Source organism: Rattus norvegicus, chromosome 10 (assembly GCF_021556685.1).
Source record: "Rattus norvegicus strain SHRSP/BbbUtx chromosome 10, alternate assembly SHRSP_T2T, whole genome shotgun sequence".
Classification (NCBI taxonomy): Eukaryota; Metazoa; Chordata; class Mammalia; order Rodentia; family Muridae; genus Rattus; species Rattus norvegicus.
Window position 1 is genome coordinate 62,659,742 of NC_141543.1, and position 12,979 is coordinate 62,672,720.

Below are 12,979 nucleotides of genomic sequence, written 5' to 3' on the forward strand. Positions count from 1 at the left end.
CTCCTGAGCTTGCAACAGTGAGCAGCAAGAGCTCGTGGGGTGACGTCACCATCTGGAGAGTTGCTAGGGTCTTTGTGGCTCCTGAGTTTGAATAGCCAGAGATGAGTGACAGGCCTCTGCACATGGAGGCTCTCATACACATACCATAGGCACAAGTGCACAGGCATGGGCCTTCCTGCCAACCTCCTGCTTTTAGTGTGTGCTTTCAGTAAGAGAAGAGGGTTCATCATCCTCACGACACCCCCCAGTGCCGGCCATATCATCGGTGATCTTGGCAACATTCCGAAGGTCCCCAAAGAGCACTGGGATGGGGGTAGGGAGGCTCTTGCAGAGGGGGAAAGTTCTTCTAGTTGGAACAGAGCAATGAAGAGGCTGGTGGGCATCAAAGGAAGCTCCCCTGCCACAGGTCCTGCAAGGGCTGCTGGGGACGCTGGGATGAACAAACAAACGGGACTTCCATCCTATTCACGGTCTCCAGAGGCTCCCAACGGCCACCTGGATCACTTAAGGAACAAAACTCACCGTGGTGGGAAAAGGTGCTACCAACTTAGAGCTGTCCCTCTCAAACTCTTCCTTCCACAAGTGTTTCTAACAGTGTCATCAGTGCCTGAGAATCGACAGGCACGCATGGGTCTGTCACCCAGCCTTGCTCACCAAAAGCACTTGGTGGCACATGCTAGTTTTACTTGTGAACCAACCCAGCAGCTCCCTCCTTCCGAAGCTCACAGCAACTCTCCTCTCTGATGAGTCCTTTACTTCCTCTGACTTCAAAATACGTCTCTGGGTTTATTTTCAATTGCACATTCTGACTTATTTATGATTGATCACTGCCCTGCTTTCCAACTACATTGCCTGTGCTTTTTAATGTGCGCTGTCAGTTTGTTTAAAGAAAACACCAGGTCTTTCTTCTCTCCCATTGGGTGTCTACCCAAAGCAACCTCTCTAAAAGTAACAGGGAACCCCAGCTATATATACCTAATATAAAAGGAACCTGTAGCCATGTGTGATAGCATATCAGGTGCTCAGGAGGCAGAGGCAGAGGCAGAGGCAGAGGCAGAGGCAGAGGCAGAGGCAGAGGCAGAGGCAGAGGCAGAGGCAGAGGCAGAGGCAGAGGCAGAGGCAGAGGCAGAGGCAGAGGCAGAGGCAGAGGCAGAGGCAGAGGCAGAGGCAGAGGCAGAGGCAGAGGCAGAGGCAGAGGCAGAGGCAGAGGCAGAGGCAGAGGCAGAGGCAGACAGATAGATCTCTGTCATTTCTGGGCCGTTTTTGGTGTACAGAGTGAGTTCTAGGCCAGCCAGAGCTACCTAGTGGGATCCTGTCTTTAAATAAATAAAAAATAAACCTCTAACAACAGACATGTTAAGAAGCAGCTGTCGGGGCCGGCAAGATGGCTCAGCAGGCAAGGGTCTGTGCCATCAAGCTTGACGACCCGTGTTTGATCTTGGATCCCGACACAGTAGAAGAGAATCAACTGCCTCAAAGTTGTGGCAAATGCATGCCTACATACATACATACATGTGCATGTGTGTGTATACACATACACACACAAATAAATACACTAAAAAGAAGCAACTGGCTTCTGGAGAGGAGAGGACAGTCTTCTGATTGACCCTCCAATACACTGACTCCTAGAAAATGGTAAAGACCATTTCAAAGAAGGGGGGAAAAGCCCACAAGGTCGTCCATGGAGGAGACTGCTTGGAAAAGATATGCAAGCTGGGAACTGAATGATGGAAAGACCAGACACACAAAGTGTGTGTGTGTGTGTGTGTGTGTGTGTGTGTCTGTGTGTCTGTGTGTCTGTGTGTCTGTGTGTGTCTGTGTGTCTGTGTGTGTATGAGTGTGTGTATGAGTGTGTATATGAGTGTGTATATGAGTGTGTGTGTCTGTGTGTGTATTTGTGTATGTGTGCGTTTGTGTGTCTGTGCATGTGTGTGTCTGTGTATGTGTGTGTCTGTATGTATGTGTGTATGTATGTATGTGTGTATGTATGTATGTTTCTTGTGGTGCATGAGCTCCCACTCTGCCTCCCAAGGATTGCTCCTACATTACAGACAATCTGTTGCCAGGCACCAGAAAAGTTCTGCACAGAGCTTAGAACATGACCTTTTGAGTGACAAGACCTTGCATTCATTCAGTCCTCTGTGATTCAGAGCAAGTTAACCTCTCTTATCCTCAGTTTTTCTCATCTCTAAAATGGGTATCACTAGCCTTATAACACCATTATAAGGTTTAAATTTAACATCAGCCACCAGAATTTCTAGCTGACTGTCTGGAAGGGGCCTTTGTCATCCATAGAACCAAGGCTTGAGGCAAGGAAAGAATATCCAAGAAGCTTCTAGTTGCTTCCAGGGGACTTCTCAGGCTTATGTCTGCCAAGGATCAGTTTGTCTCTGAGCACCACAATTACCTAGACCCCAAAATCAGCATCAAGGAGAAGAGACTACCTAAGTACTGCCTGTAGAGAAACTACTGCTGCTTCACAGCCTGGAGCTGGCCCTGCAGGAGGGGGCGCTGTTCAAGCCGTCTCCAATCTGCCTCCAGACCCATCAGCCCCTTACCCCAGGCCTATCGTGGTCTCTAAGCACTTGTGACAAGCCTGGGTTTCTCCTACATGAGTGAAGCCAGACACCAGCTCAGATCACTGGCTCCGTCTCAGGCTCCACATCTATAGTAAACAGAAAGGGACAGGAGCCTTCTGGTCTATCCTAAGGACCTCAGGTCAGCCCTGCCTAAGGCAGAGGCCTCTCTTTAAGGATACACTGCCCTATACTTAGGCGCTCTGTCCAGAAGGGAAGCCACCTCACAGGACGGAGGCAGAAGTATAGGCCAATGCTTCCTGAGACAGGCCTTAGGCCAGATGGTGCTTGGGGGAGGAAGGGAGAGCAAAGAGGAACTGGAGTCATCCTGGCCCTTGGGAGTGCTGGCTCAGAGCTCAGCCCTGCTCTGCCCTGAACATAGCACAGGGCAAGATGCTTGGTCCTTGGGCTGATTCCATATAAGTAGTCTCTGGGCAGGCAGAGTCACACAGGGGTGGACCACACCCCAAGAAGTGACCTACTACTCTTTCTTGAACCAAGCTGAACCTCAAAGGAAGAAGTGAGCAGGACTAACCAGGCTGAGGCAGGATGGGGTCAGGTAAAGGCATGGTCACAGTGGCAGCCATTTACAGGCAAAGAGGACATAGAACTCCCCAGTGACTCAGTATGTCAGAAGAAGGGAAGGACTGTGGACATTTGCTGGGGCATCCAAACAACATAAATGCAAGTGCGTTTGAGTATAGCCTAGGTTACAGCCCTGGGCCTGTCTATCCCCACGCCTGCCTGCCTGCCTGGCAGTGACAATTGCCCCATTGCAACTGAAATTATCTTGGTGGCACTGATAACTGGAACACCAGTGAGTGAGCAGAGAAGGTGGCAGGGAGGTGACATTATAGGCCTAGATGCCCACACCTACCTACCACCATACACACACACAAATGGGTGGGCTCTAGGAGACAGTGTTATGGTTTAATTCCTGGACACACACACACACACACACACACACACACACACACACACTTAGAAACACATCACTGATCTTCATGACAGCCCTGGAGCCTCAAAGTCAGGAAGCAGCATGTGGAATATGGCCTGGGGGAGGCTTCACAGACTGAGGGGTGACTGATTCCAAGGAAACTGCCTCCTTACCACTGACTTGTTCTGCTGCCGCCTCCTCCTCTTCCTCTTCCTCATGCTCCCCTCCTTTCCTTCCTCCCCATCCTCCTCTTCTACCTCCTCCTTTTCCTCCTGCTCCACCTCCCATCCTCTTCTCCCATCTTCTCTGCTATCTGCCTCTCCCTCCAGGGAACCTGCCCACTTCCATTGGCCCGGTTCCCAGCTCAGATATTTACCAATTATTCTGTGCCTCAGTTTTGCCTCTGTAAAACAGAGATAATGGCCATACCTACATCACAAGTAATAAAGGCAGTAAATGAATATTCATTCATTTGAGAAAGGTACAGCATAGTACCCAGTCTCCATTGCTGCCATAGCAGGGCGTGCTGAGGGGCCGTCAAGACGGCTTGGTTTTACTGTGTAAGTCTGAAGACTCTTGTTTGATCTCCAGAGCCTACATAGTGGAATGAGAGAACCAGATCCTGCAAATTATCCCCTGATCTCCATACATGTCAAACACATACGCAAATACACACGCACATACACACATAAACACACACAGACCTACACAGGCATGCACACACACATGTACACACACACACACACACACAGAGGCATGCACGCACATGCTCACACACAATAAATAATGAGAAATGAATAAGTAAAGGACTGTGTTAAGTGGAATGAGAAGCCCTGACTATCCAAAGGGCTTTTCATTGCTTATTTCTTAAGCGGAAACTTTTAAGTGCAGGCCATTCTCCTGGGGCCCCTGGAATGGGAGCTGCTTCTCTCTCTTCCTCCCCTCATTCCGTTTGCTCCCAGCCCATCCTCCCACCATCTGGCCCCAGCCAGAACCTTCCATGTGTCTCCCTCTTCCTCTGGGCCTTTACTGGGGCCTCCATTCTCCACCCAATTTCTGCTAGATGAAGAGGGGGTGGGCTTCCCTGTTCCCAGGCCCGACTGGTGCATGATTCCTCACCAGTATCCTACAGCAGCTAGTGTCTGCATCTCTGTCACCCTGCCCTCTGGACTACGGGTTCCTCCAAAGCAGATGCCTAGCAGGAACCCACTCCAGGCCCATCACTTCTTGCTGCACAGGGCTGTATGGTCAGAGTTCTCTTGGGACTCCACATGGAATAGCACAGGAAGGGCCTGAGGAAGGTTGCTGTCTGGAGAGCACACACCAAGGTGTGCCCTCAGGTGCCCTTTGTCAGGGCAAGAATGGGTCCATACAATTCAGGGCCAACCAACTCATGCATGGCCTTGAAGGGGCTGTGCGGCCACCCAGGGAGAGATGAGAGGCCAAGAGAAGCTGCTTCCAGAAAAAGGCATTATTGAAGGAAACCAGTGCTGGTCGGGGGTTGGTTGCTATAGAAACAGTCCTAACTATCTCCTAAAATGCTAGATGTACCACTGATGAGCTGTGTGCTGATCTCTTTCAGGGGACTGTCAGGAACTCCAAAGGGACTGTCTGCTATGGTATCCAGGCTTGGGAGCCAGCATCCTGAAGAACCCAAGGAAGGATCAGCTTTCACGGCAACCAACTAGACTCAGTCCATGGGGGATCATACTGAAAGAATGGAGCTGAGCCCTCAAGATACAGAATCATCCTGACAGCAACTGGAGTCCTTAAACCCACCATGGCCTAAGCCTTGACCTCAGCCCTTAACACAGAACCAGCCTCAAACGAGACCATGACTGCATCCCCAGTCTTAAGCCAGTCACATGACAAATGACAATCGTAGGCCCAGGAGAAACCCAGCCCAGGCCAAAGCACCCAGTCCAGACCCAGGGCCATATCAAATAATTTGTAGGCATATCTAACCTGTGGCCCACAGACCACGGGTGGCTAACTGAGAGCTATGCTTACGGTCTAACATAAAATTGTAAGTGTAGTAGGAGATTTTTATTTTGTAACTCCACTGCATAGATCATAAACACAGACCTCCAACTTTGTAGGTTGGACATGCCTAAGAATATTCCTGCAGCTCACTCTAGATGCTGTACTGCGTTTTATAACTGCAGGGGTTTCTCTGACCTATCACCTTCCCACAGTGCAGGTATGTCCCTGCAGAGGGGCTTGAGATCCCTAAAGTTCAGGAGGAAGCTGGAGGTTAGGAAGACTGAGGACTAGAACTTTGGTCTCTGTGCCTGGACTAGTTGGCCAGACCAATTGCTTTGGGAACGATGTGCTTTTGAAGACCTGCTGGTGTCTTATAAATATGCCATTTAAATACCCCTTAATTACCTTATTTAGGAGATAATGAGTGATTAATAGCTTTGGCTATCTATTGTACTTTCATTTGCTCTGCCAATTAGGCTCCCAACAGTTCTGAATTCTTTGGAACAGTTTCCCCAAGGCCCAGATGTCCCCCCACTATGTCCCGCCAGATTCTTGCACCAGAAGGCAGAAGCTGTCTCCCCTACCCCACGGGAAACCCTCCTACTGTCCCACATGTGGGAAGACAAAGGACAGCCCAAAGTGTTGAGACAGAAGATGGCATCCTCCCTAATCATCCTAGAACTCCTTTGTGGGGGCCAGAGGATAAGAATTTGATATCTATGCACCGAGCCAGGGGACAAGGAAGCTGGGGCAGAGCCAGAGACTCCGGATGCTGCCCGTTCTCACAGTGACCACCACCTCAGTAAGCTTTTGGTAAGGGCATCAAAGGCTGCCATCAGCTGCAAGCAAACATCAGGAGAGACCAGCTCCCTGCCACGCCCCGGCAATGGCCAATGTGACCTCACATGGATACCCCATTCCACCTGCAACTCCCAGACTGTAAAGATGAACCTCAAGGTGATCTCTGTCCTCAGGCCCCTCAATCTGGTGCCAAAGCACAGTGGCAGGAATTGCCAGCAAGGCAGGGGAGCCCTGACAGCAGGCTGGATAATGCTGCCATCGCTGCCCCAGATTATAATACACAAGGAGACAAAACACAGCAAAGGATAAACACATTCCCCACACCAGGCCCTAATAGGAGGCTCAAAATAGCTCTTTATGCTACCAGGGGTGACTCTAGAATTGCTTAGCTCAGGCCAGGCTCATGAGGGGAGGCCACAGCAGAGCCAAGGAGTTCTCATCCAGGATGGCACTGGGGACCAATTTGAAAACTATCTAGGAAAGGTCAAATGTGTGACCAATATACGCATGAAGACAGCTCCTAGAACATACTCCGAGCCTTCCAGCTGCCAGCCCACCTTAAGTTCACGGTCACAAAGTCTGCAGACCTAAATCTATCCCTGAGGAGGGCAGGAGAACAGTGACGTACTCTGTAAATACCCAGAGCCGAACAAACACAGCGTCAGCAACAGCGGGCTCAGAAGAGGACTCTCTAGCCACCAGAACTCAGCGCCCCTCCCAGATGGGCCCAGTGTGTTTCTATTTTTGCTTTCAACCCTTGTTTGGCATCCCCAGCCAACAGGCAGACTACTCCTCTTTCCAGAATAATAGGGTCATGAGGAGGTAGCACACCTCCTCACTGGCCCTGCCCACCCCAACACACACCTTGCTAAGGCCAGCTTGACACCAGGAGGCCCCGGCAGCCTCCCACAGCCAGATGCATAGGCCGATCTGCCATCCCCTGGCGCCTCAAATGCACCCATACTGCAACCCACTCCAGCTTCAGACAGCCCCACCATGCCGCCAAACACACCTCACCATCCTCACACTGAAGGCTGATTGCCACCCTGGCCCAAAGCCTGGCCCCATCTGGGTTATACTGCAGGAAGCAGGCCAGCTGACTAGGTTCCCCAGCAGGGACCCAGCTCCCACCCAGAGCCAAGACAAGCAGGAGGCCCCTGTCACCCTACCCACATGTGTACCCTAGCTGGGGGCTGTGACCACACAGCTGTGCAGGCCTCCACAGACACACGTGGGACCTTGGAGGTGGCATTTACCTCCGGAGTGACTCACTAAGGCTCCCATTCCTTGGGAAAGGGGGTGCAATTTAGCATTTCTTTCTCTTTAGAAAACAAGAATTTTAAAAGAGAGTGAGTAGAGAGATTTGAGGGAGTGGGTGGGGAGCTCAGATCTCATTTGATTTCCAAACTTATTTGCTATGCATTCTCTCCTACCCCCCTCCTACCCCTAATCACTCCCCTAGGGGCACAGGGTGGCTGGCCACACCCTTCCATGAGGCCCTGGTGACAAGCTAGTCTGAAACCCCCTAGAAGATTTAGGCTGTGAAAGTCCTTGACTCCCCAGTGTTCCTTAATCCTAGACTCCCCCAAATCCCATCCACAGGAGGTGAGAGGTGAGAGGCGAGGCTCTTTTCCAGAGCAGTAAAGATAGACAGACCCCAGGGAGAGGGTGGGTAGAGAAAAAAGAGCTCAGCTAGAGTTGTGCGTGAAACCTCCAGCCCCTCCTGAACCCACGCTCTCCCTTCCCATGCCTTCTTATGGATGCAAAAGCTGAGTCTCAGAGCGGCAGTTCAAGGTCAACCCATGCCAGGTTAGACAAGAATGGAAGAATCCGACTTGCTAGGTCCGGTCTGCCTCCAAGTCCACGGGTGAATCTAGAACCAAAAACTTAACCTTTCTGGAGTTGAGTTTTCCCATCTACAAGACAGAAGCAACACTGTGCTTGTATATGTAGCCATCCCTATGCCCATACCCCTCCTACCCCCACCCTCCACCCCTGCAAAAAGGTGCCGTCAGGCCATCCAAGGGGAAATAATCCTGAGGGCTTCCATAAAAAGAAGCCAGTTGCAAACCCTAATCCTGTCCTCCTTTCTGCAGGCCTGGCATCTCAGAACATTCCTGGGAACTGGCTGCTTCTTTCTCCGACCCCTCCAATTCTCAGAGCCTTGGTTTCTGGAGTTCACGTTCCTGCCCTTGATTCAGAAAAGGACTCTTTGCCTGTCTCAACTCTGTACCCCATCATAAATCGTTAAATTAGATCTGTTCATTTTATTTTATGTGTGAGTGTTTGGCATATATGCGGATATAGTGCTCTTAACCACTGAGGCTTCTCTTCAGAGCCCATCCCCCCCCCCCCCCCCCCGCCCTCTAACAGGTGGACTAGAAGTCTCCAAACTTCTAGCTAGGAACTACCAGTTTGCTGTGATTCATGCTACCCACCAATTGCAGGCACGGTCCCAGAGAGCAACGGGAGAAGTCCGCAAGCTATCTGTAGTTTGTCTCCTACTTCTCGACTCCCCAACACAGACCAAGGCACAGGAGCCTCCCATGGGGGTGAGGAGCTCCAGGCCCATGGTCATACACTAAAAGCAGAGCCAGGACCAAGAGGTTAGGAAGGGTCTCAAACTGCAGCCTCTGTGTCAGTGGCTGTGTCTACATTTTACACAAGAACCTAAGTGTTGCCTGGGCTCAGCAAGTCCAGGAGGGCTTCCTGGAGGCAGAGTTTGAGGAAGTCCTGGAGTCTAGCGTTGCAAATGGAGACTGCAGTGATGGCCTTCCCAAGATGCACTGGGACATTGTCCTAGTGCCCTAGGCCTGGGAGTTTCTCCGTGTGCCTCATTACTTCCGGCATTTTCCCAAAGTGCAGAGAATCCCAGCCCTGGTCCCTTCCCCAAACATCTGGCTGTTTCCTCTGCTGGACAACTGGTCCCTGGTCCCTGCCAGAGGGAGCAGGTCTGCCTCCCAGAGCACTCATGTCTGCGATTACCGTTCCCTGCTACCTTGAGCACACACCTAGGCCTCAGTGTTCCCCTTGTTAATCAAGGCTTTGAACCTGAGGATCTGCAAGTGAGCCCCCACCCAGGCCCCACACATCAGATGGGTTTGTTAGTTTGTTTGTTAGTCAGTCTGTTTTACTGCTGTTGGTGACTAAGCTTGCTGCCCCCCATCAGCAGCTCCTCCTCTAGAGAGCAGAGGCCAACACCTGGAAATGGCATAAACTGGTTCCTCCAGCCTGAAATTCCTGCCCAGCCCTGTGGCATGGTTTCTGGGCTCTCCAAACATTCCTGCCCTTCTCCTCGGGCTTTACAAACTCTATTGGCTGTGTTTCTGCCTGGCCCCACTAAGGATCCAGGTCTCCCACTTGCACTTGGCAGGGGACAAACCAACCCTGCTGGGGTACACAGAGAGAGGGCCACTGCAAGGTTCACAGGAAGGGAGGGGCAGGGCTGCTGGCAGAGGCAGAGCAAGCCCTTCCCAACAGAGGCAGTTCCCATGCTGGCAGCCCTCCAGCCTCCAGAGCCCTCACATTGTGCCAGAGGGATTTATCCAACTACACAAGCCTTACCACCTCTGCTGGCCCCCATGCTCTCTCTGGAGTTCCTTCTGACCTCTGCACCAAGCCTCTAGGAACCTGGCACCCCAGCCTGGCTGGATTTTTCTGTAGCAGCCCCTGCACACTTGCTGGACTCCCCGTTATCCAGATTCCCAGACTTTGCTTAAGCTTCTGCAGAACCAGGAAGCCTGGTCCTTGCCACCATTCTGTCTAACCTCAGCTAGGCTTAAAGATCCAGGCAGAGAACCCAGCCTTTGCTGCTCCAACCTGCTGCTTCCCTGGCCACGGGCAGCTCTGTGCAGAAAATGACCATTTCCTTTACAGAGTTCCAGTCCTGTTCTCCTCCCCACCTCCTTCTCTGGTTTTCATCCTGTCTTCTTTTGTCCACACAGCAAGACCAAGGAGCATTCTTCCTTTCCAGTATTGGAGATGGCAAACTCCTGATTTCTGTGCAGCTGAGATTGCCCCAAAGCTCGAAGACTGGTAATAATCAAGTTGGACCCACTCTGCAAATTAATCTCATCCTTCCTTGGATCTGATTACATTTTCTCGTGTGCCTGGATTCTCCTAGCTACATGAAAGTCCTTGAACTGCCTTCCTGGCACAGCTGGCACAGCCTTGGCTGGCTGCTCAGGATGTACACTGTACCACTCCAGCATCACCATTCATCGTGCTGGGATGGTGGTGCTGGAACTCTACTGTGTACAGCCTGGAGTCGGGTACAACAGCCCCAGGACCCAAAGCCCATCTCCTCGCTCAGCAGCTGGGCCCCTGGCCAGTTTTCAGAGGAAATCCCACACAAATCAGGAAGCAGACCCCCTCACTCATGGGCAAGATTCCCTACAACCCCCCTTTATTCCAGTCTCACCTCTCAGTGTGGAGGGCTGATCCTTCTGCCTTTTAGTCTGTGTATGGTACTGAACTGCCATCTTTCTCTCTCGGGCCTCGGTTTCCCCAACTATGAATAGAAGCCCTCGGCCGCCTCTGTTGTAAAGCTTAAGTCTATGATTCAACATAAACGTGCTTGCTGAGAGAGAGTAGACATTCCTCCACACTGTGTGTTTTCAAGTCACTGGGTTTGAGGCAGCTAAAGGAAAGAAGGGATGTGTGCAGGCTGTCAAGTTGCCCAGAGGAGTTGAGAAGGGAAGAGTGGTCAGATCTTGCCAGAGGTCATCTGCAGAGCTCCTTGTGGGTAGCAGCTGAGTAAGGGACAGAGGCACCAAGCAGGTGGTCACAGAGGAGGGAAGTCTGGCTTGCCCTGAGGGAAAGGACTGAGAGTGTGAAATGGAAAAGTTGTAGAGTAGCTTCAGGCAGCTGGGAGGCCCGGCAATGTCTTCACCTTCCATGGACCTCAGCAACAGCCAATGCCTAGGACCTGGGGCTGCCTCTCTCCCAGAATGAAGAGGAGGGGAGTAGAAAAAACTTGGCCTTGCGTCCAGGCTCTGCCTAGACCCTCCCAGCTGCCCTCAGGGAGCTATTTGCTTCCAAGGGTTTTAAAAAGGGGAGTGCCTTCCTACTTCTCAGGATCGTGGGGCAGTAAAGGGCTTGAGGGCTTTCATTACTTAGTACACAGGTCAAGAAGAGATTTCTCTAACTACTGTTGCTACTGTGGTGCTCTGGCAAGAGACCTGTGCCTACACACGAACACATGTAGAATGGGCAGCAAAGACACGATGCTCTTTCTTTATGAAGAGCAGGGGTGGGGAGGGACCAAGGTGGGAGAAAGAAGGGAGCAGAGAGCCTTTTCCAGCCTCCCGGTGTCATCTCACTGTGCCTCCCTCGGGAGGGGAGGGGAGGGGAGTGGGAAAGGGGGTGTTCAGATGCATTTGGTTATGCTGTCTCACACAAGCAGCCTCTCCCTGACAGGATTCCTCTGTAATAGCAGGCACCTGAGTCACAAGGCCAGTGCATGCCAAGGATTGGGACCTGTCCCAGGGCCACGGGAGCTCAACGGCACTCACAGCTAGAGTGTAAGCAGGTGACCATGTTCACTCCATCTTTACAGTGTCTATGGGTGGGGAAGTGGGTTCACACCAGGCCCCACAGGGATGGCATGGCACCTGCCCGGCGTCACAGGTTGGGTGTGAGTTCATGGCAGAGTCTCACACGCCAGCTCCCAGGCTCACGGCTGTTGAGACCAGCCTCACCCATTTGTGGCCAGCCCTGTAACACAGGCTTTTCCTCAACTTGGCCTTTTAGGGCACTCTTGGGGCCCAGGGCCAGAGCGGCGAGTTGGGGGCTAAATCTGATCCCCTCCAGGTCCTAGCCAACTCACAGGGCCTGACATCAGAGCAGATGCTGGTGAATGAACGCCTGGCTGGATGAATGAAGGGACGACCAGAGCCTACTCCCTGCGAACCTTGGGCTACAGCTCTGAGCTTGCAGAAGAGCAGAGCCCATGGGACCCCCCCACACAGGCCCGGCCTGCCTAGCCTGGCACCTGAGGCACTGCCTCTGGGTCGGGTGGGGGGCGGGGCGGCTCCCCAACCACAGAGTACCCCTCCAGCGGTGGGACCAGTAATCTGGGTCTCCTGACCCAGCTGGTGGCAGGGGCAGGGGACTGTCGCATCCAGGCAGAGTGACAGGACAAGGGGGCGCGTCCTGGTTTGTTGGGCGTGGGATGGGTCGGTGGCCACGGGACATCCCCTTTGGGTTCCGGTGCCGGGATCTACTCCCCCGGTCTCCCGGAGGGCAGCGACAGCTCACAACTGCCGACTGGACTGAGGAGCCGCAGACCTGACCCAATGTAGCGGGGCAAGCGGGATGCGGTGTCCCGCGAGGTGACTGGGGGCGCGGGAAGGACGCAGGGCGCGCGGAGCCCCTTCTACACGCCCAGGGTCCGGGCGGGTCGCCGAGGTCACTTTGCCTCCGCCCATCTGGTGGGGGGGCTCACCTGGGCCGAGCGATTCCTCCCGCCACCCGCCGCGCGCCCCGTGCCGCGCTCACCTGCGCTGCCCGCCTTAGCCATGTCCCGGGCGGCGGGCTCCGCTGTGCTGCCGGCGCTGCTCGCTCCCGGCCCGGCCCCGGCGCCTTCGGCCGGAGCGGACTCTCCGGGCGCCGCGCCCCGCGCCCCCGCCCCGCTCGCTCGGCCGCCTCCACCGCAACCGCCGCCGCCTCGCCGCTCCCTCCC

General features: G+C 53.1%; 1 protein-coding gene across 3 annotated transcripts in view; it reads right to left on the minus strand.

Annotated features, from left to right (window-relative positions):
• Pitpnm3 (PITPNM family member 3) overlaps positions 1–12,976 on the minus strand; it is a 90,825-nt gene extending 77,849 nt beyond the window's left edge. Inside the window, exon 1 of one of the 3 annotated variants that reach the window (XM_087570489.1) lies at positions 12,796–12,976. Coding sequence is in view for 1 of the 3 variants with exons in the window: in NM_001430113.1 (NP_001417042.1) it covers positions 12,796–12,817 (22 nt within the window). In the remaining 2 variants the exon portion in view is untranslated. 3 annotated transcript variants of the gene reach the window in all.
• Between the last annotated feature and the right edge of the window lie 3 nt (positions 12,977–12,979).